At 41.3% G+C, this 26,839-nt stretch overlaps 1 protein-coding gene across 5 annotated transcripts; it reads right to left on the reverse strand.

Moving 5' to 3' along the window:
• Positions 1–4,224: 4,224 nt before the first annotated feature.
• LOC117394679 (protein mono-ADP-ribosyltransferase PARP10-like) lies at positions 4,225–26,839 on the reverse strand. Of its 5 annotated transcripts, XR_009311246.1 has the most exons (12): positions 26,260–26,629; positions 24,155–24,330; positions 23,655–23,900; positions 23,029–23,259; positions 21,806–22,848; positions 21,031–21,243; positions 19,161–19,296; positions 17,588–18,622; positions 10,082–10,218; positions 7,936–8,110; positions 5,636–5,783; positions 5,163–5,298 (listed from the first exon to the last, which is right to left on the reverse strand). XR_009311246.1 is itself a non-coding variant. In XM_059010124.1 (11 exons), the coding sequence occupies exons 2-11, from the start codon at positions 24,327–24,329 to the stop codon at positions 5,000–5,002; spliced, it is 3,690 nt and encodes a 1,229-aa protein (XP_058866107.1). In that variant the 5' UTR covers position 24,330; positions 26,819–26,839; the 3' UTR covers positions 4,225–4,999. The 5 variants fall into 5 exon arrangements, 4 of the variants coding, with proteins under 4 accessions (XP_058866107.1, XP_033849002.2, XP_033849000.3 ...); XM_059010124.1 differs by lacking the exons at positions 5,636–5,783; positions 26,260–26,629 and adding an exon at positions 26,819–26,839 and having other exon boundaries at positions 4,225–5,298; XM_033993111.2 differs by lacking the exons at positions 5,636–5,783; positions 26,260–26,629 and adding an exon at positions 26,732–26,830 and having other exon boundaries at positions 4,225–5,298.

Raw genomic sequence — 26,839 nt, forward strand, 5'->3', positions numbered from 1 at the left:
ACTGCCCCGGTTGGGTGACTGCGCTTGGTCCAGACTAGACACCCCTGCCAAGTACCCTTGGTGCTTGGTGCCCTTGGTGTCACAGAGCCTCGGTACCTCGGTGCTGGATGCCTGCGGTACTTAGACGCTCCTGCATCAGTGCCCTCGGTGCCCTTGTTGCCTGCAGTGCCCTCGACGCCTCAGAGGCTCGGTGCCTCGGCTCCTAGGGCAGCAGTGTGGAGTAGTGGTTAGGGCTCTGGACTCTTGATCGGAGGGTCGTGGGTTCAATCCCAGGTGGGGGACACTGCTGCTGTACCCTTGAGCAAGATACTTTACTTACATTGCTCCAGTAAAAACCCAACTGTATAAATGGGTAATGTATGTAAAAATAATGTGTAAAAAATAATGTAATTGTATGTAAAAATAATGTGCTATCTTGTAACAATTGTAAGTCGCCCTGGATAAGGGCGTTTGCTAAGAAATAAATAATAATAATAATAATAGACGCTCCCTGCATCAGTGCCCTCGATGCTCCCGACGCCTCAGAGCCTCGGTGCTTAGCCCTCAGTGCTTTAACACTCACTGCATCGGTGCCCTCGGTGCCCCCTACACCTCAGAGCCTTGATGCTTCAGCCCCTTGGTGATTAGGTGATCCCTGCATCGGTGCCTGCGGTGCCCTCAGTGACCTTGGCGCCTCAGAACCTCAATACCTCAGTGCTTCAGCCCCTGGTGCTTAACGCTCCCTGCATCAGTGCCCTCGTTGCCCTCGGTGCCCCGACGTCTCACGGCCTCGAGGTTTCAGACCTCAGTGCTTAGACGTGTTCTACATCAGTGCCCTCGGTGCCTCAGAGCCTCTGTGCTTCGGTGCCCTCGGTGTTCAGACGTTCCCTGCATCGCTGCCCTCAATGCTTCAGAGCCTCCCTCGGTGAATGGACGCTCCGTGCCTCGGTGCTTCAGAGCCTCCCTCGGTGAGTGGACGCTCCGTGCCTCGGTGCTTCAGAGCCTCCCTCGATGAGTGGATGCTCCGTGCCTCAGTGCTTCACCTCAGCACGTCAAGAGATGTCCAAATTCCACCCTTGGACGTCCTGTGGGAGGATGCTCCCTCCACAAGACAAACACCTACTCTGTGTACGGTGCCTGGGCAAGCAGCACGCCTCCTCCACCTTGGGGGACAAGACGTTCTGCACAATATGTGCAGCGTCCCGACCACGGACCCTGCGTAGGAAGCTGGCAGAGTATGGTCCTCTTGTCACCAACCGGCCTCAGCACCAAGGGTCACAAGACACACATCCCTGCTTGCTTCCTTGGAAGATGTAGAGGCGTTGGGCTTAGCGGGATTCCCACCGGTGAATTCTACCATCGAAGCCCTGGGGCGAGCCCCTCCTATAGGAGGTCTGGCTAAGGACCCTGCATGTCCTAATAGCCAATGCAGGATAACAAAGACCCACATTAAAAGGGTCTATATGGCTGAAGCACAGGCCACATGTCTGTCCAACACAGCAGGTCTCCGCACGGCCTACCTGGATGGCATTTTGCAAACAGCGCCTCTCCCTGAAACAGTACCTTCAGAGCTACGTTTGGTTTCAGGCATGCTGCTGCAAATATCAGGCTTCCAAGGGAAGCCCTGGGTCGAAGCCTGGCAGGCCTCATAGTGGCACGAGAAGAAAGAGGCACAGTCATCAGAGGAGATAGAGAAGGATGGAGGAGATGGGGCGGAGGGTTGAGGAGGGAGGGTTGAGCAGGGAGGAGAAGGTAGAGAATAGTTTCCGGGGGTTGTTAGTGGAGGATTGGATAATAGATTGGAAATAGGAGCGTTTAGCAGAGGAGTAGAGGAGAAGGAGGAGAGGAGGGAGCGGAAAAGGTCTAGGGAAGCAGGGAGTTTGGTTCTCTTCCATTTCTTTTCAGCAGAGTACAGTTTGGTTTTTGCTGATCGGAGCACAGAGGAGAGCCAGGTTTGGGGAGGGGAGGGACGGGCAGGTTGGGAAGTGAGGTGACAGAGGGAGTTGAGGGAGGAGGTGAGGGAGGAGAAGAGGGTGGAAGTAGTAGAGTCTACAGAGAGTTGGGAGAAGGAGTTGATAGGATGGAGGTGAGAGAAAGCGGTGGAGGCAAGGACAGAGGGGGAGAGAGAGCGGAGTTTATGGCAGTAGGTGACAGTGGGGGTAGGTGGAGTAGGGAGAGAGGGGAGAAAGAGAAAAAGAGATGAAATCGTGATCAGAAAGGTCCAGAGGGGTGACAGAGAGGGTAGAGGGGCAGCAGGCCTTGGAGAAGGTGAGGTCCAGTTGACGGCCAGCTTTGTGGGTAGGAGGGGATGGAGAGAGAGAGAAGTTGAAGGAGTAAAGGAGAGGAAGAAATAGGGCAGAGTGTGTGGGGTTGGAGAGATGGATACTGAAATCACCTAACAGGAGAGTTGGGGTAGACAGAGAGGGGAGGGAGAAGAGATAGTTGAGTTCATCGAGAAAGTGAGTGAGAGGTCCAGGGGGATGGTACAGTACAAATAGTAGGAGTTGACAGGGAGAGGTTAGTTGGACAGCGTGAAATTCAAAGGTGTTAACAGAGAGTGAGGAAAGGTCAGAGGGGACAGAAAGTATAAGGAGGGAGAGAGGAGAAGACCAGTCCCACCTCCCTGTCCAGTGAGACGCGGAGTATGGGACAGGACGTAGAGAGGACAGGGCAGCAGGAGTTACAGTGTTATCAGGAGCGAGCCAGGTTTCAGTGAGAGCAAGGAAATCGAGAGCGAGGTGGGAGGCAAATGCAGAGATTTTTAGCAGAGGAGTGTAATTTCTAGAAGGCACCAGAGAGAGTGCGGGAGGGGAGAGTGGGAGGGGGGAGAGGCAGAGGAGGATGGACAGAGGATGGGAGTGAGAGGACAGAATAACAGGGATGTGAGAGACAGTCATAGCAGGACAGGTGAGACAGATAGGTACAGTAGTAGTGGGAGCTGGAGCGGTGGGGGGAGGGTACAGATCTGTCTACTAGATTCAGATTTTCTCCAACAGCCTTGCCTCGCTGGACTCCTACAGATAGACTCCCGGCTCTTTGTTAGAGAGGTTCTTCGGCTGGCTGGTTCTTCGTGCTGGCGCACAAATAGGGTAGCTGTCTATTATACTAACTAGATAGATAAAAGCCATCTGCCTCTGACTCTGGTTACCTGTAGACTGGACAACATGTCTGTAGTAGCGTATGTCAACCACCAGGGAGGCGTTCGGTCCCCGGGGTTGCACCGCATAGCCTTTCGGCGATTGACCTAGGCAAAGAGGAACCTGTTATCCCTCCAGGCTGTCCATCTTCCTGGAGTGGTGAATTGGGCGGCGAACCTCCTCTTCAGGGAAGGTCCTCACCCGTCAGAATGGCAACCATCCTCAGGTGGTAGAGCACATTTAGGGACTTTTCAGAAGGGCCAGAGTTTGCCACGGCAGAGACCACTCATTGCCCCTTCTGGTGCTCCCTCCACCGCTGAGGCGGTCCACTAGGCGTCGACGCCTTAGCCCACGCGTGACCCAAGATGCTCTTGTACGCATTCCTGCCGACACAGTCGCTCCTGGCTTTCCTACAGAAAGCCCGGACAGAAGAGGCAACAAAAATATTTATTTATACTTCTCAGCCGGGTGATATTTCTCCACTTGTTACGTGTTGCTTGTAGCTATATTGGTAAATACACAGTCCAACCACTACTTCCAACAATACTGTGAGCGTAAATGCTTTTGCAGAATTGTCTTTGTTTTTAACAAACTGATTCAAGTCCGAATTATTGCTTTACACAAAGGTGAAAAAATACCTTTGTGTGGAGTACTTTATGCCAGTATTGAAGCTGTCTTGCAATTCTCCCAGGCTGCATGCTGTCTAAGGCAGCTGGCTGTAACATCCGTGACATGAATCCATCCTAAATGTGTGTTTGCCATCCCATTTATGTTACCCTTCATTCCCATCATTATCTGTGATCCCATTTATGTTACCCTTTATTAGCATCATTATCGGTGATACCATTTATTTTATCCTTCATTCCCATCATTAGCTGTGATCTCATTTATGTTACCCTTAATTCCCATCACTATCTGTGATCCCAGTTTGGTTCTTTGCTGCTTCCGTTTGGAATATGCTGATATTTCAAAGCCATCCCTGTAAACGTAGGTATTGTAGTGCTGTAGTTGTATTTCACTTATATTGATGGCTGTATCCCTGGGTAGGTCAGATTCACAACTCCTCTTGTTACAGTACTGGAACTCATAATGAGAACAGGACACACAATCAGCTTGCTGAATCCAAAACACAGCTTTATTAGCAGACTGGCAAATTAAAGAGAATCCGTAGGTATACAGTCAAATATAGATCAACAGCCTAAGACCGCATGGAGCAGGCAGGAATAGGCACATACAGGCAAAAGAACCAAAAAAAGATAGTTGACTCAAAAACAGCAGGACTGGAGGTAATGCTGCTGATGCTAGCAGGAGACAAGACAAAAGATTTTAAAACCTTGATCAGCAGTGCTTCATTTATCACCATCTCCATTCTCATTTCTAATATACTTTTACAGGCTCTGAAGGCCAGTACCAAGAGTCACCGAGCCTAAAAAACTACTCCTCTGTCCTGCAACAGTGAAACAGTGGGGCAGATGAACGACAGATCTATAACCCATAGATCAATAGATAGATGTGTGTCATTTTTGGTAAGACAGTATATGCTGCATAAAATCATACAGATCTACAAACAGGTTATTTAATACAACATATTGGGCTCTTAGTGAAGGCTATATGCACCGCTATGGGATCCTATGCTGATCAATCAGGCCAGACTGGTTAGACGTCCTGAACCTCTATATGGCATAGAAGTATCAAAATGCTGCTTCTGATTAGAATCACTGCTTAGAAGCTTCTTTCCAATTTAAGCCAAAGTAACCACAGCATAGGGTTCCCAATGTGCATAAATTGTTGTGTTACAATGTTAGATATTATTTTAGCAATTGATTTTAGAATACCATTTTTTTAGCACTTGTTACCCTCTTTCTCAAGAAACTGCAGTGGTTTTAGCCATGAACCTTTTGGCAGGTAATAAGGTACTCGGGATAGGCCTGGGTGTCATTGAAGATCACAAAGATCTCTGGTGAGTCTGTGCTGTCCACCACACTGTGGTATCGCAGAGGGATGCGGGAGTTTTCTTTCAGGGGAGCCGTCTTCATTTCGTGTTTCCCTTTGGTGTATTCCCCAGTCAGCACCTTCACCACAAACACATACTTGTATCCTTCTTCACTGGGAGGGGAGTACTGGTCCTGCACAGACAAGGCCGATTCCACAGCAAAGTAGACTCCTTTTCCATACACAGTGGCTGGAAAGATAAACAAACATGTTCTTTATGGCTCACTCAAAATGACTTCAATCTGTGTTTTAGCAGTCTTTTCTTGTTTGGACTTGAGAAAGCATATGCAATGTTTACTCCAGGACTTACAGACTGAGGGTCAGTGTGGCCCCCTCTCAAAATTTTAGGGGGACATTTTCTTCAGTGAGGGGGTCAATATGTTTGATGATTCACAACCAACCACCATTTCTTATTTTTGTTTTGTTTTAAATATGCCAACAGAGTTTACTGACCTTTTGTTTCTGAAGAACAAAAAATAAAACTGTAAAGCTGTAGATACAACCAAATGTGTCTTTACAATACTCACTGTCACTGTATTGGGAAATGTGTCAGTGACGCTGGTGTATCACTGAGTAGAGGATATTCATTGTACCAAATCACATTAGAACAGGGGTTTCAATCTTTTAAAGCTGCATACCCCTTTCCCAAAAATGTAGTCCACCACGTACCCCCATCTGAGATAGCATAATAAAATGAAAACAGAAAAAAAAAATTGGACAATAACATGATACAACAAAACACAGAAGCCTTGGAGTGTGTGACGGATACAATTATAAAAGTTACAGTATTAACAGAAAAAAAAAAAAATATTTACTTTTGGATAAAAATAGTCCCTCAAACAGGTTTCTAGTTGTTGGAAACATCAACATCATTTTATTGTAATTACTAATTAATTAAAATCAATAAAGCCTCTGTGCTAAACTCAATCACTCAGAAATGACATTGGAAAATGAAATGAAATTGGAGAGCACTTCAGTCGCAAGACATTTCTGCCATTTATAATGTCTGACGGTATTTCGACTTGATTGCCCTTTGCTTGTAATGTACTAGTAGTATTGAGCCAACAATCTATATTTTTTCACTGGATTGAATTGCTAAAAACTCTTACTCTCACACCAGACTTAATGGCTTGTCAAATTAGACCGCATGGCTAAACTTCGGTTTCTGATTGACCATACATTCTGTATTTTGAAATGAACCAATAGTACTTAAGTTACAATAAACTTCAAAATCGGGTCCTTGATAAAAATAAATATCGATTTACAGGCACGAACGCACACAGGAAATAAAATGAGTTAAAGACTAGGCTTTTAGCTTTTTAAAATATGTATTTTTTTTCTATCCCAAAGACAGACTGTAGTAATAGGCCAACTGTTTATATGACATTTAAACAACAGAGTTTATTTAAAACATACATTTTTAATATGTAAATTAGTCGTGTGTGCACTGAACGCTCTGTCACAGCACATCAGTCTGGTGTTAGCGCTTAAACGTTGATTACATGATAAAAGTCTGCAATAGATTGGCAAGTGGTACTAAATAAAATGCGTTGTCCAATCTTTCTTGCGTACCCCAGTTTGAGAGCCACTTCATTAGAAGAAACCACATTACCAACAGATACAGTTTAATAGTATTAGTATTTAAATGCCATTGTCCTGACTGGTAAATTCTTACCTTCCAGCTGCCCCTTTATTTTGACAATTTCCATATCAAAAATGTAAATATTTTAGACAGTTTTCAAAACAATTTTTGCAACACAAAAACTGTGTGAACTGTATTACATAATAATTTCCTTTATTCCGATTCCACTGGTGTTCTCTCAATGCAGGATGTATTTTAGGCACATACACAGTGCTGTCTAAAATCACACACACTGTATATATATGTTTTTTATCATGCCGTTATAGGCCTACTGGCGAAATGTTGTTGACAGTTGGTGCTTAACACATACTGAACTATTTTGGCCCAGAATTTTAGCATTTGTCATAGAGAAGACAACAGTCACATATTTTTTTTTTTAAATCAACGATGCGGTTTTCGTTTTCACAAATCTACTGCACTTTATCTATAAACTGCACTGCAGTATGCAGAAGTACACATTTCTCCCATTCACTTGCTAGGTCACTCCATATCTCCAAACATCAGACAGATATTTTGTCTAGCAAATAGAGAAGTTTGCAGACGGTGTTTTTAAGCACAAATATAATAGCCTACATTTCAACAGTCACTGCCGAAGCTGATTACTTATTCTTCCAGAAGTAATGGTCGGGTGTAACAGGGATACAAGGTTATATTTGCGCCGGGCCATGTTGTTAACAAGCTTGTTGTCGTCCAGGCTTTACTGTGAAACTGACTGTAACCAGGGAGGGTGTGTGAGCGCATTCTACTGGACTGGAGAATAAAAACACGGGAGTTTAATTATGAAAACGCAAGTGTAAACAAACAAGTAAAGAAGATGAGCCTGTCGTCAGACATGTCATGTTAATACAACATGCATTAATATACTGTTTATTGGTATTGCGCCCGGTCTGGGAAGGGGGACACACGGGTGCGTTAAGAGAATTTCAGCGGGACATTTTTTATTTCAGGGGGGCATTGGCACAATGGCGCAGCCCAGCGCGAACAGTGCATATGATACTATATTGTGACTCTCTGACTCCTTTATACAACACAATTCAACAACAATAATATTTTCTCAAAGTACATTATAGAAATTATATATATATATATATATATATATAAAATCTCATGAAAATAATCATCTACAAGTTTACACTGCCATGTGATGCAAACACCCTTCTATGTAGTTTTCTTTATGGCATTTACCGTTCTTTCCACAAAAGCTCCTGTCAAAGCCATGCAAGCAGATCTCTCTCATGCCACTTTCACTGGTGCCGTGGTACAGAGTCCTTTCCACGTCAGCCTGGGTACAAGTTTGCAGCATACTGGCTTTCTTCAGTTTGTACTGGTTGTACAACAGGCTGTTCACCATCTTCTCAACCTAAAATTCAATCAAACAGAATCTGTGCTTAAGTCATTTAGATAAGGTTACTAAAAGAAATATATAATTAGCAGTCTTCACACATAAATAACAATACACCTCAGTGTTTGCTTGTCCTTATTCCAAAAGGAAAGATTGTTCCAGGCTAACAGGGCAAGAGTTGACCCTTCCAATGGCTATTCTGACAGCTGGAATGCAAAAGTTCAGAAAAGCTGTGGAACACAATGAGTCATAACTAGATCAAGTGCTGATAAACTGCCATTTGATTCCGAACACCTATAAACTATTGGACACCAATGAAAGCTTTTTTTTACATAAGTTTAAACTCCGGAAATTCAGACAACCATCATCAACCAGCTCTGTTAATACAATACAGTAATCTGTCACATATCCGCCCTTCACACATCCACCCTGACCGTTTATCCACCACGATCAAGCTCTTCAGCAACGTTAGTTTATTATTGAACAGAGAAGATTAGTTCAGAGATTGTAGATCCTACTAAAGTTTCCGTATACTGTGTTGTATGTGTTCTGTGCGCTGCCATTGCAGGTGATGTCACGCGAGCTGTTCAGTAAATAAATCCTGTTCGCCTGCGGGGGGCGTATCAGTTTCAAACTCCATGTCAATCTCCTGCCTGTCACTCAGCAGCGAATGCACGCACCCGCACGCACCCACACTCTGTCACAAGCATTAATACCCTGTAACTTTCTAAACAAGGGATTTATAAAAGCTGAATCTCAAAAAAAACAATTGTGTGAATGCAGTACTTGGTACAGTTGTGTATAATATAGGAATGTGCTTTTGGTAACATTTTTATGAACGTTTAAATGCTATGCAGGTGTCAGCGTTTAAACATTTAAACCATATCTGCATGCACGCACACACACTCTTTATATTACATTCTGATGTATACTGACAGCCCTGGTTAGTATTTTCTAAACAAAGAACCCCTAAATAAGCAAATAACATTTTAACATTGCAAAGAGTTAAGTACAAAGTAAAAAACAACAACAAAAAAACACATAAGTATATATTGAAATTAGGACTGTCACTCGATTCAAATTTTTGATTGGTTAACTTATGGGCATTAGTTGATTAACAGGTAGATTCATCCGTGCACATTTTTAATAAAGGTAATGATCTTATAGTGACTGTCACACTAAAAAATCAATAGACTCTAAAATGAATAAATAAATAATAAATAAATAAATAAATAAATAAAGAAGCCCAATGGGAATTTTTAAAAGCACTTGTAGTATTATTTTTATCTGTGCGCTACTGAAGTGTATCTGTGCTGGCCATGTGGGCACAAAGTGAATAAACTAAACTTTTTTAGCTTTTTCAACTTTTTTTTACATTATATTAAAGAACAAAACAAAACCTATAATAATAATAATAATAATAATAATAATAATAATAATAATAATAATAATAATAACACATTTAAAAACCCAGCTGCATGTGTTAGATTCTGCATGTGTTAGAATCTCTGAAATGCACAGATTTCAATCCATTTTTATATTAACATTACTATTCAGGGATCGGTGCCAACGGGAAATCCATTTTATATATTTTATTTTTATTTTTAAATAAATATCCCTGTTGACAAATTACATAGTTTTTTATTTATTTTTTTAAAAAAATGATTTGCGTATAAGTGTGCTGGTAATTTAAAGCCTATACATACGTGTGACAAGCCTTTTTTTCTTAAGTTTATTACTCTGTGGAGTTGATACAATACCACGCCCACTACAGCATGAAAAACAGAGTGCACCAATGAAGCGCCAGATCTACGGAGAATAAAACCCGCCCCCGTGTCAATCTTTCTGTTGCACCAATTAGAAAAGCTACTTGGAGGCAATTGCCAAACCCCTTCCATTTATAATATCTGCCCTTACTGTGGCACTAGAGCAGGTGGATACGCAATGGACTGACTGTATATTATATAAAAGAAAACCCATAATGCATACCTTGATGATGCGTATTTTATTATGGAACTCTTTAATAGAATCATAGAATGCTCGAACCACATTCTGGAACTCATCTGTCGCCTCGTTCACTCTCGTTATCTCAGGCAAGCTAGAAATGGCAGAAAAATCCTCTAATTCTGTAAAAACAACAAAGAGAATAGAGGGGAATAACATCCAATAATAATAATAATAATAATAATAATAATAATAATAATAATAATAATAATATATTCAAGTATTTTACTAACATCAAGGGGAATTATAAAACTATTTAAGCAATTTCCAATGTTTTACATTTTTTAAGAAAGTTTAACATTCAGTAACATTGTCAAAACACAAGCTTAGTTTTATGAATAAGGACTCTTGTGCAAACAAACAAATAATTTGTGCATTTTTCAGAATAAGTGTCACATCCATGCAACACTTTGACCATGATTTTAGCAGAGAACATTGAACTTTACCAACACTACTTGAAATTCCACAACCAGAAAAAAGACAAAAAGGTTTTTTTCACGGTTGTGTTAATGATGCTGAACTCGCTGGGTTGTGTTAATGATGCTGAACTCGCTGGGTTGTGTTAATGATGCTGAACTCGCTGGGTTGTGTTAATGATGCTGAACTCGCTGGGTTGTGTTAATGATGCTGAACTCGCTGGGTTGTGTTAATGATGCTGAACTCGCTGGGTTGTGTTAATGATGCTGAACTCGCTGGGTTGTGTTAATGATGTTGAACTCGCTGGGTTGTGTTAATGATGCTGAACTCGCTGGGTTGTGTTAATGATGCTGAACTCGCTGGGTTGTGTTAATGATGCTGAACTCGCTGGGTTGTGTTAATGATGCTGAACTCGCTGGGTTGTGTTAATGATGCTGAACTCGCTGGGTTGTGTTAATGATGTTGAACTCGCTGGGTTGTGTTAATGATGCTGAACTCGCTGGGTTGTGTTAATGATGCTGAACTCGCTGGGTTGTGTTAATGATGCTGAACTCGCTGGGTTGTGTTAATGATGCTGAACTCGCTGGGTTGTGTTAATGATGTTGAACTCGCTGGGTTGTGTTAAAGATGCTGAACTCGCTGGGTTGTGTTAATGATGCTGAACTCGCTGGGTTGTGTTAATGATGCTGAACTCGCTGGGTTGTGTTAATGATGCTGAACTCGCTGGGTTGTGTTAATGATGCTGAACTCGCTGGGTTGTGTTAATGATGCTGAACTCGCTGGGTTGTGTTAATGATGCTGAACTCGCTGGGTTGTGTTAATGATGCTGAACTCGCTGGGTTGTGTTAATGATGCTGAACTCGCTGGGTTGTGTTAATGATGCTGAACTCGCTGGGTTGTGCTAATGATGCTGAACTCGCTGGGTTGTGCTAATGATGCTGAACTCGCTGGGTTGTGCTAATGATGCTGAACTCGCTGGGTTGTGTTAATGATGCTGAACTCGCTGGGTTGTGTTAATGATGCTGAACTCGCTGGGTTGTGTTAATGATGCTGAACTCGCTGGGTTGTGTTAATGATGCTGAACTCGCTGGGTTGTGTTAATGATGTTGAACTCGCTGGGTTGTGCTAATGATGCTGAACTCGCTGGGTTGTGTTAATGATGCTGAACTCGCTGGGTTGTGCTAATGTACCCTTGATCAATAAGCTACTAACAACCAAACGAGCAAGATGGGCTGAATGGCCTCCTCTCGTTTGTAAACTTTCTTATGTTCTTATGCATATACATGTGTTTTCTAATTTGCATAAAATTATGACATGGATTTAAAATAATCTGAGTTGGTATAAGAGGGAAAGAACTTTGTATGTGTATATTTCTATAGTAGCTTGATATTTGTATTTATAGTAGGCCTGGTGTATATTAAATGATATTGTCTCATTCGTGACAAATGATGGTTATACCGCGAGACTCAGTATCCTTTCTTAAATATATATTCATAAACATGAGTTTATACTGGGGCAATAGTAGGGTCTAGTGTTTATGAATGTGCTTGCTGCTAGGTCCTAGTGAGGATGTATTTGTTATTATCTAGTTGGTAAGACTAGAAGTATGCCTACCTGGCACCCCAGATTCATTTCGTCTCAAGTTGTTTACGCTGTGAAGCTTACCGATTTATAGGATTAAAACTTGAACCTGATGTTGTGAAAACCAGAAGAAATTGAAAAATATTTTGATTCATTTTCCCTTTTCCCTACACTCATTGTATTTTTCTGCAGGTATATTGCGTTAAAAAAAAGAAACAGTTGAATTTTCATCCTTGTGGCTTCACACACCATTTCCCCCTTTCTCCAGTGATTCTGAACACATTTACAGTGACTGCTCCGTGAGTTTTAGTACAAATTTCTGTGACAAAATCCCAGCCTGAACTATGATTACTGTTACCACACCTTTTACACACAGTAGGTCAAGGGAGTCTTTATACACAAACACTGTCCCCCTCACAATAGGAATGTTAATACTGTAGATTGATGTTTGTTTATCCATATATTTCCAACACCTCTGAGTCCTTATACTCCTGCTTTCCAAACGAATAGCTCATATATGTTCAGAAACCAAGGTGCTGCCAATACACTTCCACAGAGACGTGTTTAAAATGTAAATGAATCAAATAGAGGTTGTTCCTAAACACGCACAGCACTCTGACTTAACACAGGGAACTGCTGATTGAGCCACAGAAGTCTTTTCATTAAAGACACCTGATCCATCATCGTTCTGTAATTCATTAAAGACACCTGATCCATCATCGTTCTGTAATTCAATAAAGATACCTGATCCATCATCGTTCTGTAATTCATTAAAGATACCTGATCCATCATCGTTCTGTAATTCATTAAAGACACCTGATCCATCATCGTTCTGTAATTCATTAAAGACACCTGATCCATCATCGTTCTGTAATTCATTAAAGATACCTGATCCATTATCGTTCTGTAATTCATTAAAGATACCTGATCCACCATCGTTCTGTAATTCATTAAAGACACCTGATCCATCATCGTTCTGTAATTCATTAAAGATACCTGATCCATCATCGTTCTGTAATTCAATAAAGATACCTGATCCATCATCGTTCTGTAATTCATTAAAGATACCTGATCCATCATCGTTCTGTAATTCATTAAAGACACCTGATCCATCATCGTTCTGTAATTCAATAAAGATACCTGATCCATCATCGTTCTGTAATTCATTAAAGATACCTGATCCATCATCGTTCTGTAATTCATTAAAGACACCTGATCCATCATCGTTCTGTAATTCATTAAAGACACCTGATCCATCATCGTTCTGTAATTCATTAAAGATACCTGATCAATCATCGTTCTGTAATTCATTAAAGACACCTGATCCATCATCGTTCTGTAATTCAATAAAGATACCTCATCCATCATCGTTCTGTAATTCATTAAAGACACCTGATCCATCATCGTTCTGTAATTCATTAAAGACACCTGATCCATCATCGTTCTGTAATTCATTAAAGACACCTGATCCATCATCGTTCTGTAATTCATTAAAGACACCTGATCCATCATCGTTCTGTAATTCATTAAAAACACCTGATCCATCATCGTTCTGTAATTCATTAAAGATACCTGATCCATCATCGTTCTGTAATTCATTAAAAACACCTGATCCATCATCGTTCTGTAATTCATTAAAGACACCTCATCCATCATCGTTCTGTAATTCATTAAAGACACCTGATCCATCATCGTTCTGTAATTCATTAAAGACACCTGATCCATCATCGTTCTGTAATTCATTAAAGACACCTGATCCATCATCGTTCTGTAATTCATTAAAGACACCTGATCCATCATCGTTCTGTAATTCATTAAAAACACCTGATCCATCATCGTTCTGTAATTCATTAAAGACACCTGATCCATCATCGTTCTGTAATTCATTAAAAACACCTGATCCATCATCGTTCTGTAATTCATTAAAGACACCTGATCAATCATCGTTCTGTAATTCATTAAAGACACCTGATCCACCATCGTTCTGTAATTCATTAAAGACACCTGATCCATCATCGTTCTGTAATTCATTAAAGATACCTGATCAATCATCGTTCTGTAATTCATTAAAGACACCTGATCCATCATCGTTCTGTAATTCATTAAAGATACCTGATCAATCATCGTTCTGTAATTCATTAAAGACATCTGATTTATCATCGTTCTGTAATTCACCTTTGCAGTCCTATGTCGGACCTGGTCCGACATTGCAATTATTCCTATCCGGTCCAATGTCGGACCCTGTCCGACATCATCAAAAAGACGCAAAAAACAGGTCTTTAATCATTTTTTCTCCGGAAAAAGCCGAGAAAACCATTCAATGGCCGAGTGGGAGCGACAGCAGCCGAGACAAGCCAAAAAAATAAAAAAAGGCGTATTTCATGAATAGCACCGTGTAACACTTTTTTTTTTTTTTTTTGGTTCCTGGGTAGTATGTGTTATTTCCTAATTGCTTATGCTTTAAAAGTATAGAAAATGGCAATTATTCCCCACAAACTTTGCTTTTGTGACCAGGACAGTGATATTTTGAAATGTACCTATTTTCCAGAACATTCCAGATAGATTCAGTGCTGAGTAAACTTGGAGTAACTTCTAGAACTTTCCAGTAATATAAATAGTAGTATAAATACAGGGGCCTTAAGCCCACCAGTTCAGTTTAGTTCCAACTGCCTAAGTGGATACATATCTGCATTTTTCTGAGATGGCATCAAGGTCATAGGAGACTTCAAAATGGTGGCATTCCTGATGGGTCTCCAAGGTGGTTTTACCAAGTTTCCCTGCTATCTTTGCCTTTGGGACAGCAGGGACACCAAGGCGCACTACCACAGGCGGGACTGGCCACAGCGGACCGAGTTCTCTGTGGGGAGGAACAACGTCAAGTGGGAGCCACTGGTGGACCCCCGGAAGGTGCTGATGCCACCACTGCACATCAAATTGGGCCTTATGAAACAATTTGTCAGAGCTCTAGATAAGGAGTCGGCAGCCTTCAAGTACCTTCAAGACTTCTTCCCTAAGCTGTCTGAGGCAAAGGTCAAAGTCGGTGTCTTCGTCGGACCACAGATAAAGAAGATCCTGGAGTGCAATGAATTCCCCAAGAAGCTCACTAGTAAGGAGAAAGCGGCTTGGAACAGCTTTGTCGCAGTGGTACGGGGCTTCCTGGGCAATCACAAGGCCGAAAACTATGTGGAGCTGGTTGAGACTCTGGTGAAGAACTACGGCACAATGGGCTGTAGGATGTCCCTCAAAGTCCATATCCTTGATGCTCATCTTGATAAATTCAAGGAGAACATGGGAGCGTACTCGGAGGAGCAAGGCGAGCGCTTCCACCAGCATATACTGGACTTTGAACGCCGCTACCAAGGACAGTATAACGAGAACATGATGGGAGACTACATTTGGGGGCTGATTCGTGAAAGTGATTTACAGTATAATCGTAAATCTCGAAAAACTACTCACTTCTAAATCTTTTGTAGTCATTTTTGTATTACTTTAGTATAAATACATGTTAATTTGGATTCATATGTTGTTTTTTTCTGACTTTATGTGAACGAAAAGACACAAATTTGCCCGTTTTCTCATTGGAAATAGGTAAATTTCAAAATATCACTGTCCTGGTCACAAAAGCAAAGTTTGTGGGGAATAATAGCCATTTTCTATACTTTTGAGGCATAAGCAATTAGGAAAAAACACTTACTACCCAGGAACAAAAATTGTGTTACATAGTGTAGTCGTACTTGCCCCTGGCATCAGATAACGGCGGCCATAAGGAAACAAGCTGGCTGTAACTGCATCAGTGCTCAGAGAATATCATGGACATTTGCAGAGCTTTTTTGAGATGTTATAGTAATAAAATAATGTCTTGGATTGCATTATTGAGGCGTTTGGTGATAAAACGAGTGATCAGGAGATGATTGATCGGTATGTACGACTATTATTATTATTATTATTATTATTATTATTATTATTTATTTCTTAGCATATGTGAAAGCTATAGCGAACAAAAGGGTGGGGCGGGGCTGGAGATGCCTAGTGAGTGCTTTGTTGATATGCAGGGCCTTTTAAACCCGTTTGACTGTGGAAAAAAAATACTTTTAAACAGCGCGTCTAAAATTAACTGCGCGTGTGAAAATAAATTGGACCCGACGCGCCTGACACGCACTTAATAAATGGACTGCAAAGGGTTCATTAAAAACACCTGATCCATCATCGTTCTGTAATTCATTAAAGACATCTGATCCATCATCGTTCTGTAATTCATTAAAGACAGCTCATCCATCATCGTTCTGTAATTCATTAAAGACACCTGATCCATCATCACTCTGTAATTCATTAAAGACATCTGATCCACCATCGTTCTGTAATTCATTAAAGACACCTGATCCATCATCGTTCTGTAATTCATTAAAGACACCTGATCCATCATCGTTCTGTAATTCATTAAAGACAGCTCATCCATCATCGTTCTGTAATTCATTAAAGATACCTGATCCATCATCGTTCTGTAATTCATTAAAGACACCTGATCCATCATCGTTCTGTAATTCATTAAAGACACCTGATCCACCATCGTTCTGTAATTCATTAAAGACACCTGATCCATCATCGTTCTGTAATTCATTAAAGATACCTGATCCATCATCGTTCTGTAATTCATTAGACACCTGATCCATCATCGTTCTGTAATTCATTAAAGACACCTGATCCATCATCGTTCTGTAATTCATTAAAGACAGCTCATCCATCATCGTTCTGTAATTCATTAAAGACACCTGATCCATCATCGTTCTGCAATTCATTAAAGACATCTGATCCACCATCGTTCTGTAATTCATTAAAGATACCTGATCAATCATCGTTCTGTAATTCATTAAAGACACCTGATCCATCATCGTTCTGTAATTCATTAAAGATACCTGATCCATCATCGTTCTGTAATTCATTAAAGATACCTGATCCATCATCGTTCTGTAATTCATTAAAGATACCTGATCCATCATCGTTCTGTAATTCATTAAAGACACCTGATCAATCATCGTTCTGTAATTCATTAAAGATACCTGATCCATCATCGTTCTGTAATTCATTAAAGATACCTGATCCATCATCGTTCTGTAATTCATTAAAGATACCTGATCCATCATCGCTCTGTAATTCATTAAAGATACCTGATCCATCATCGTTCTGTAATTCATTAAAGACACCTGATCTATCATCGTTCTGTAATTCATTAAAGACACCTGATCCACCATCGTTCTGTAATTCATTAAAGACAGCTCATCCATCATCGTTCTGTAATTCATTAAAGACACCTGATCCATCATCGTTCTGTAATTCATTAAAGATACCTGAGCAATCATCGTTCTGTAATTCATTAAAGACACCTGATCCATCATCGTTCTGTAATTCATTAAAGATACCTGATCCATCATCGTTCTGTAATTCATTAAAGACACCTGATCCACCATCGTTCTGTAATTCATTAAAGATACACACCTGTTACATCACTGTAAATGTCCATGTTGCTCAGCTGCTTCCTCGCAATCGGCAGCGACTTCCCTGAGGCAATGTTATACTCCTCCATCTTCTCAAAGCTGATGGTGCAGGGCTGCTGATCAAACACAATGTCGATCTTCTTCTGTTTCCTTTTCCAGGCGTGCTCTATATAAATAGTGGCTTTGGGAGGATAGGGGATGGCATTTGACTGCTCCTCGTACCAAACCCATTGGACGCTTTGCAAAATATCGGGGTCTGGCACTGTGGCAGAAATGTGGTTGACAAGCTTGTTCATATCGAGGACTGCCTCTGAAACATACTCCTTGAATCCCTGCACTGTGGCTGTGGTTCCCTGAATGGTGATGTCTACTGCATGCTTCCTCTGGATCAGGTCCACGCAACTTCTGTGGTGCTCAGATAAATTCTTTAGGCACTTGCTCTCAATTGTCTCCTTGCACTGTCTCAACTCAGTCTTCTTCCCTAAGGCGATATCTACCCTGATAAGATCCGTGTTGTAGCCTGCATACACCAAAATCTGGGCTGTGTGGGCAGCCTTGATGGCATCCTGAATGGAAAGCCCAATGGCTTGATCCAGCTCTGAAGTGCCAGGGGTCCTGCCCTGCCCTGCCGTCCTCCTGGAGAGCTCCAGAACTTTCTGCAGTTCATCCTCCCCGTCCATTGGGTCGCTGTTCTCCATTGAGAACTGGATGGCCAAGGAAAGCTGGGCATCCTCCTCAAGGACGCCGTCCACGTGTAAGGACTCCATGGAAAGCTGCTTGACATAGTTCATTTCTGGATCTTCCCCCACAGCCCCTTCACTTTCTCCTTCCGTCGTTATCCCCGGGGTCTCCTCCATTTCTGCCAGGGTGTCTTCGTTGTCCGAAGAGCTGAGAGACAGCAGCTGGTCAGTGTAGAGGTCTTCATCCATGCTGATCCCAGCAGCCACTGTACCGGGAGGACTGGTTGCTGTTTCGGGAAGTTCATGAGAATCCTTTCTGATAACTGAGATAAGCTTCTTGGCTTCCTCCAAAAGACCTGCAAACAAAAAGGAAAGAAACATTGTAGATCTTAAAGCAGTGTTATATCACTGGTCCACCTTTCTACTGCTGAAGATCGTTTGCTTGTATTACAGCCCCTACAGTCCCAATATGATATTTATATATATATATATATATATATATATATATATATATATATATATATATATATATATATATATATATATATATTTTTTTTTAATTAAAGGCTAAAAAAAAAAAAAAAAAAATAGTGTGCATCGTCAGTAACCAGTTGTACCCAGCACTTATAACTTTGAATGGCCAGGCTGCACAAACTCAAGCTTAAAATGTATTAACAAAATGGTCTTTTTTTTTTTTTTTTTAAACAAAGCTGCAACGCAATATCATTGTGACTTCAGAGCACTTGAGCACACGGAACCAGTAAAATGCAAACTGTATAGTACAAAACTGGACTGAATCTTAAAAGCACCAATGCTCCTGTGTCAGTACCAGTATCTGCCTGACCAGCGACTGACTTTGTATTTAGTTGGGAATGGTTGACTGTGTATATGTACCTGTCTCAGGCCTGTTGAGGTCATTGGTTTGTTCATCAGTGTTTGTAAAGGACTCTGACAAGGACTCTGTCAAGGACTTTGAATGTCTTTCAAAGCTTGGTGGCGGTGTGAACTTCTTTGCATCTTCAAATATATCCTGGTGAAAAATCAAGAACGGGAATACTGTTTATTTTGCAGGTACTGGAATAATTATAAAACAGTGCAAGCCATTCACATTACATTTGATCAGATACCATTTTCAAACGGAAATGCAGCTACTGTGCCGTCTCTGAAACGTTTTAACGAGTGTGTAAAATACCCTCACACAGCATGAAACTGCGCAACCTATACCGGTGTAATACCATCATAACCCTTTCACACAGCCAAAGAGATCGCGTGAGTACAACTTTCAAACCTGTCAATCAACAGATTGTTCTCATGGCAACAACAGACTGTTCACTGACAAGACCTAACACATGCACGCAGTGCTTAATTTGTAAAGAAAGAGGTGCCGGGACGCAAGCAATGACAATAATACCGACCCTAACAAGAGCATATTCTAAATCATAACACGTTTATTTGAAAGAGTATTGTACGTACTTGTGTTAGATGTTTACAATCACGTAGTCTACATTAAAAATAAAAATAAGTCCAGAAGGACGATATTGACGAAAAAACGCACCCCAACACGAACATTGGTTTGACCCACAGTTTGCACTATTATCAGCGATGTGTAAGCAACAGAAGCTGCTGGTAGATTACAAAAATGATTAATTAAACTTAGGCTAGGTAGTTGTTAACTTAGTATGTTTTATTCTCTATTAATTAAATTATATTCATTGAAAAAGGCAAGATTGTTATTATTATTTTCATTGTTTTGGTTTAATATAATATAGCAGGCTAATGTTCCTGTTGAAGTGGGCTACAATATATTTTTTTTCATTAAAAAGTTGCTGTTGTTCTTTGTTGAAATTAATGTTGAGCTTTCATATTTTGTTGTATACTACTTATTTAATCAAACCAAGTAGTGTAAGAAGTTGCTTGTATCGTTCATGACGTTTTTCAAATCAAGTAAGCTTATTTGTGTATAAAAAACGAGAATAGAGTTGCAGCCAGTGTCATCTTACTTAAAGGCACTCAAGCTGAAATCGTAAAGTAATTTAAAGTAGGCTACAAACGTGGCAGCGGACTGTCTGTCTTTAACGCGCACGCAAGAACTTGCAGACTTAATGCAACTGTGTTGAGATTTTAAAAAGAAAGCATTTTATGAGATTTTTAACTATAGGTACCGGCACTATGACTCAAGCTCAGGCACAAATTAAGCACTGCGCTACAGTGACGTGGCATGTTGCCTTTGAAACCACACCCACTACAGCGCTTCAGTGGCGGTATAGCCTTTCACACAGGCAGTTATGAAGGTTCAGTGCCGTCTCTGGACCTCCTCGCGAGGTGGTTCAGAGACGGCATAAAATATGACGGTTCTGTGTCGGTATAAGCAATTCACACAGACCTATAAGCCGCTACAGTGGTGGTTCATAACTCCTCTGTGTGAAAGCACCTAGAGACTCTTAAGAGGCAAATTGGTAGACCAAAGGACTAAAATCAGTATGGTCCAGACAAGAGATACAAAAATAATTCACGACACATTTAAACTACAGTATGTAGAACATGAGTGTGATTTTTGTTTTGCAAGCTTTGACTACAGGTTCAATGAACAAAGAATCTTAAAAGGGAGACAATAAACTTCTCAAACAAGGTAATAACCTTTTTTTTTTGTGAGCTTCTTTAGAGAGAACACTGCAACACATGTAAACATGACCTACACACAGTCAAGTGCAGCTCTTTTCCACCTCATTCCACCCACACCTTCACCTGATCCTCCAGGCCCTACCTCGGAGTGCAGCGCTACCCAGTGCACTCTCTCCAGGCTGATGACGACCTCGAATTTGGTCTGGATCTGGTTCAGGATGCTGGTCCCCTGCTCCTCCACAAGGAAGCGCGCGACCCCGGGGCGCTGCAGGGTTATGGTTCTGGTGTGAACCGAGGCTACCACATTGCGGAGCAGCTCATCCGCAGCCTGGCAGGCATTGGCTTGCCCATGCAGCTGTAAAAAACTTGTTTCAATATAAAATCGCTATGCAATTTATTCAAAACCTAATACAGTTACCTCTTCAATAAGGTCATATATAATAATAATAATAATAATAATAATAATAATAATAATAATAATAATAATAATAATAATATATGGTCATACCTAGGTAGCATCGTTCATTGCAGGTAAAACATTTCACAGTTCAAATGTTAAGATTGCTTAGGGTGGGTAGGAGGTTGTTTTTGACAGATCAGAAGATCTGATGTCACATTATGAATTATAATAATGCACACTGTCCTCTGAAACAGCAGTACACCACACAGATAAAACATCCCTCCGAGACTGGGGTGCCGCAAAGGGTTTTACACAATTTGAAATGCAACTTCACTGAATGTATCATGAAATCACACTTTAGTACATCATCTAAATACCCAATATAAATGTATTGGATTTGTCAGTGCCATGTTGAATTGTAACTGCTAGCAATAATTGCATACTCTAATTATATATCTTATCTTCAGCCTAACCTCCCACCCTTTAACTTTTCAGACGAGACCTTGCAAACACATACTCTCAATCCTGTGATGTCCTCTCCATCTAATGGGAATATGGTGACCTGGTTCATGTCTGCCAGAAGCATGTGACAGTGAGTCTGTAGATATTTCAGCATACCAGGCTCCATAGTGATCACAGACTCTTGCTGAACGGGGTTGCTAAGAAAAAACTCGATCTTGCTTCGGGTTTCCTCCTCCTGCCCTCTTAATGTCACTAGATTAATCTCATCTCCTCGGTCCGACACCTTGGCAGAGCAAAGACTCAAAGAAGACAAGAACTTGGGCCACTCATCCGAGAAGAGCATGCACTCATACTCTGCGGCAATGGGCATGGTGAAGTCGCAAACCAAGGACTTGACCAGGCTTGAGGCCTGCTTGACCATGTCGATGGTGAGTGCAGTGACGGTGACTGTGCAATCTGACGCAGTGTAGGTGGCCAACATCCCTTCCTGTTCCAGTCTCTTCTGCAGGCTCTCTTGCACTTCCGACCGAGAAAGAAACGTGGCCTTTTCAGTGCTAAAGGGCAGGTGAGCCTGGGCAATGCCGCTTAACACTTCAAGAATGCGTTTTTTCAGCTGTTCAGATGTAAGTTGGCTGGGGCCGCTTATCTGAACCCCATTACTCACAATCTGGATGCCAAAGTCCAGGTGAGCCTGCTGGATCTCTTGCAGTAGATGGCTGCACTGCAGCAGATTGAGTTTCACTGGGTCGTGGAGCAAGATATTGCTGGAGTAAACCTTGGGGCTGTCAAGGTACATCTCCCTGGTACTGTCAGTGAGATCCTCCCTAGTAGTGTCGCACCCAAGAGTGTCTGTGTACATATCCCCTGTGCCGTCAGCGTGCCCTGTGCCGTCAGCGTGCCCCGTGCCGTCAGCGGGCCCTGTGCCATCAGCGGGCCCTGTGCCATCAGCGGGCCCTGTGCCATCAGTGGGCACTTCTGTACCATTTGGAGTGTTGGGCGATGGTGGACTTTCTCCAGGCAGAAGGAAGTCGAAATAGGGCCGGAGTGACAAATCCCTCCCGTCCAGCTTATGGGAACGCTGAAGAATACGGTCCACAGCTGTAATAAATGCAGACCAGATATACGTAAATACGGTAACTACGTTCCAAGTCTGAAAATATCAATCATTGTTATAAACCAGGCAAGACTAATTCTTTTCATGATGCATAGCTAGACAGAAAAAGAAAAGGCTCTGAAAAGGTTCAATGATAGACACGACGCTCCTACGTGGAATCTTACCTTCCCAGGCTTCAAAGGTAACCCTGGCCATGCCGTCCGCTACCATGGTAACGTCCCTCACCTCTTCTCCTCCTCCGCGCTTGTTTTCAAAGTAGAGTGCCAGCATGTCCTCGGTGGTGGTAGAGTGCAGGTCTTCCACAATGACAGAATCGGTCCTCTCAATCTGCTCAGCTTCAATCCTGGCTCCATCAAGAAGACGCCTCCTTACCTTCTCCGCCAACCTCCTGAATTCTGCAACAAAAGCAAGGCGACCAGATGACTGAGCAAGCTGCATGAATGCATTTTGCGGAAAAAACTAAAACAAAAACTAAAAAAAACAGCAGCTGTACACGTTTCTGAAGCTAAATTTCAGACTTCCGAACATCCTCCGTTCCCAAGGTGTTCTACTGTCTGTGACTTTCATACAGCTAGTAGAAACACGCTGCATTCAGCCAGTCGGATGTAAATGTAAAATGTGTCCATTTTTTATTATGTTCCTTCTTGCAGAATGACACAGCTTTGTTTTGCATCTTATACTAAAACAATAACAAAAATTACTAGGACAAAAACAAAGTATCCCCAGGAGCATAATGTAAGGGGCACTACATCTCTGCATTTCAGAGCATGGTTAATGAGCTGCGGTATACCTTGTTCTGAAAGGGGCTGCAGAAACTGTATGAGAAACTTGTCTCTTCCTGGGCTGGGGTACATTAGGTACTCCGTGCTATCCAGCTTTGTGACATTTTCCACAAAGAGCTCCACGATTTCCTTGGCTGTGCTGGTGTTCATCCCACGAAGCAGCACCTTCCCAGGGTCCTTTGGGGTTGGCTTCCGAACGGTAAGCTTAGCGTTGTGTAGCACGTGTGTCCCTTTGGACAGCACTCTCTTAGCAACTGTGGAGAGACAAGGGTTATGCAGAATACGGATCTAAATGAATTGACATGTTTCTCTATATGAACCCAGAGCCTCAGAATGAGAGCTAAAGGGGGGGCTAGGGAAGCTGACCCACCGGAATTAGGACCATCTTGCAGATAAATCTACATGTTTAGATATACTGACTAGTATTCTGGCATGAACATGGACCGTTTCATAATATTAAGAGTACCCCTCCATGTTGTCATCCCTTGTCCTGGTAGATCTGCCTTACCTTCAGCATCCTCAAAGATCAGAACGGCCCGGTTGCCCTGCCTGTGGAGCGAGGTAAGGGCGCCCCCTCCTGACCGCCGCTTGTTCTCAAAAAACAACCCCAAAAATTCATCCTCAACTTCATTAGGGACTCCAGACACCTCCACTGTCCTTTCTTCTAAGCTATTTTCTGCCATGCTAGAGTGAGAGATTTAAGAATCATTTAAAAAAAAAAAACTCACATTTTCTAATTTTCTGAAACCATAAAAGAGTGCGCTCAGGATTTTCAAAATAAGCTGGTTACTGGCTACCCAAAAAACAAATGCATGATTTTTACTTTAAGTATATTTAAAAATCTTGACAAACAGTGCACATGTCATGAACAAAAATGGTATTACTGAATATGACATGCTTTTAAAATATGTGGTTGGTGCGTTTGTTTCTTCACGTTGGAGCTACAGATCATCAAAATGCAGGTTTCGCACATCACATGGTGTCAATAATTACATTACAAAAAATCCTAATTTACTCAGAATGCAGTGCTTATTTAAATTATTTTATAAAATGTGCATTGTTGAGCTCTCATGAAATCGAAGTTATTTTTATTATTATTATTATTATTATTATTATTATTATTATTATTAATTTCTTAGCAGACGCCCTTATCCAGGGCGACTTACAATTGTTACAAGATATCACATTATATTTACATAGAATTATATTATTTTATTTATATCCAAAATAACGTTTTAATTAACTACTCTGTAAATGTCAAAATATGGTATGTCCGTACTGCAGTTTGTGTTAAAAATGTCTGAACTTTTCATTAATACTGTAATCCAGTATTTGACATTTTTAACATTGTGTCTTTGTAACACTGGCATGATCCAGGATTCTGTTTACTCCACATATTCCACATTGATGTCCAACACCGTTATACAGCCAGGTCCACAAAAAAACAGAGACATTGAATAATGATAATTCTATTGTCTTCATTAAATTCACAAATTGTTATAAACACTGCTTTTGATTTATGATTATGAAAGACAAGATCCCTTTGTCCCTTCAGTATAGATGTATTTTGTTCAGAAGCAGCTTCAAATACTTGCTCTCCATACAGTATAAATCTTGTTTCATTACGTTTCTCATTCAGTTCATAGTCTAGCAGCCCAAGTCTTAATACCCCTTATGTATAAATCCAACATTACAAATATTATTACCTATTACCTACGTATTTAAATATCTTGAGTTATCTGAGACTGAAGCAACATAAATAAATAATAATTAATAGATAGGTCGCCTTGGATAAAGTAACAAAAACTCTTATTCACTGCCAAACATGAAGTACTTGTTTAAAAGAACATAAACCGCTGGTATCACCGCAGCAGCCCCTCGGTTGAAAGCACACCCTGGTCCCTCCCGTCGGTGCTTTCCAAACTCGCCTGGCTGTCTTCTCAATGCGCTCAGAGGCCCTTCCGGGCGCTGTTAATTTACCATACCTAATCTCCTTGGCAGGTAGAGGGTCCAGATGATGGGCAATACAACAGATCCACAGGTCAAACAGACCTCTGTAGCTAAAACATCAAACTGCCAAAGGTATATAACCTGCCTAAATAACAACAACTTACAGGCAAACATTTAAAAACATCTATTTTGAGACAGATACACTGTAGCCTATATTGATCAATGTACATATTGATTGTAGCCATACACCCGTCACAAATCCACAAATACTTTTTCTATAACCAGTTAATGTCAAATGAGCTCCCAACTCATAAAACAAATGCCCAGTAGCAGAATAATACCACTGGTGACGGTTTTGTGTAAGTGAAGTTAAGGAGTGTCTGGTTTTTGCGGAGTGCAATGAAAAACTAAGGATCACATATAAAACAATGTCCATAGACCATGTGTGTGTAGGCTTCAGATAAAAATAAATAAAATAAAAACAACACGTATATTATTAATGCACAATATGTGTGTGTACGCAGCAACACATGGAGACCCGGAGTGTGTACCTCTACTGTTGTTGTCAACTTGCTCGCAATGTGACGCACTTAGCACGGTTTTAAAAGTGAATACAAAAATAATTAACCATTTTAAAAACCCAACACGCTTTCAGAAACTTACCTTATATTATATATGTATATATTTTTTTCCGTGGAAGCAACGCTCAACATTACGTCATGGTAAAACAGCCAGATCAGAAAGTGAAAGTACTTACGCAACGTCAGATACGCAGTGCTTATGATCACGGACAACTGAGGAAGTCAGCACCTCCGGTCAGCTTTTGTAAAGTAACAAAAACGCTTATTCACTGCCAGACATGAAGTACTTTAGATGTGTAATAACCGCAGTACCGTAAGGTTGGGGTTTCAGTGCAGGGAGAGGATTATTCATTGTTTCATTATCAATAATATAATAGCCAATCAGACTGCAGTGTCCTGACAGGGGAATTTCGTGTTACCTTTGGGACCGCGTCAGATCTGATACAGCACGTCAACAGGCTGCAGTAAAATTAACATCTATTTACATTTTTACAGATAAAGCTGATTACAAAAAACATGTCACGGACATCAGTTTAAATGTCAGCCGTGCTTACCTAAAACTCATCAGTGAACATTGTGTTTTGGTTCCGAGTTGATGAACGCTGTTTCTGAATGACCGTGCTTCCTGGTTCGTAACTTACCCTCGTGTGCTGTTGCACCGC

The sequence above is a fragment of the Acipenser ruthenus genome, chromosome 3 (genome assembly GCF_902713425.1).
Source record: "Acipenser ruthenus chromosome 3, fAciRut3.2 maternal haplotype, whole genome shotgun sequence".
NCBI classification, from domain to species: Eukaryota; Metazoa; Chordata; class Actinopteri; order Acipenseriformes; family Acipenseridae; genus Acipenser; species Acipenser ruthenus.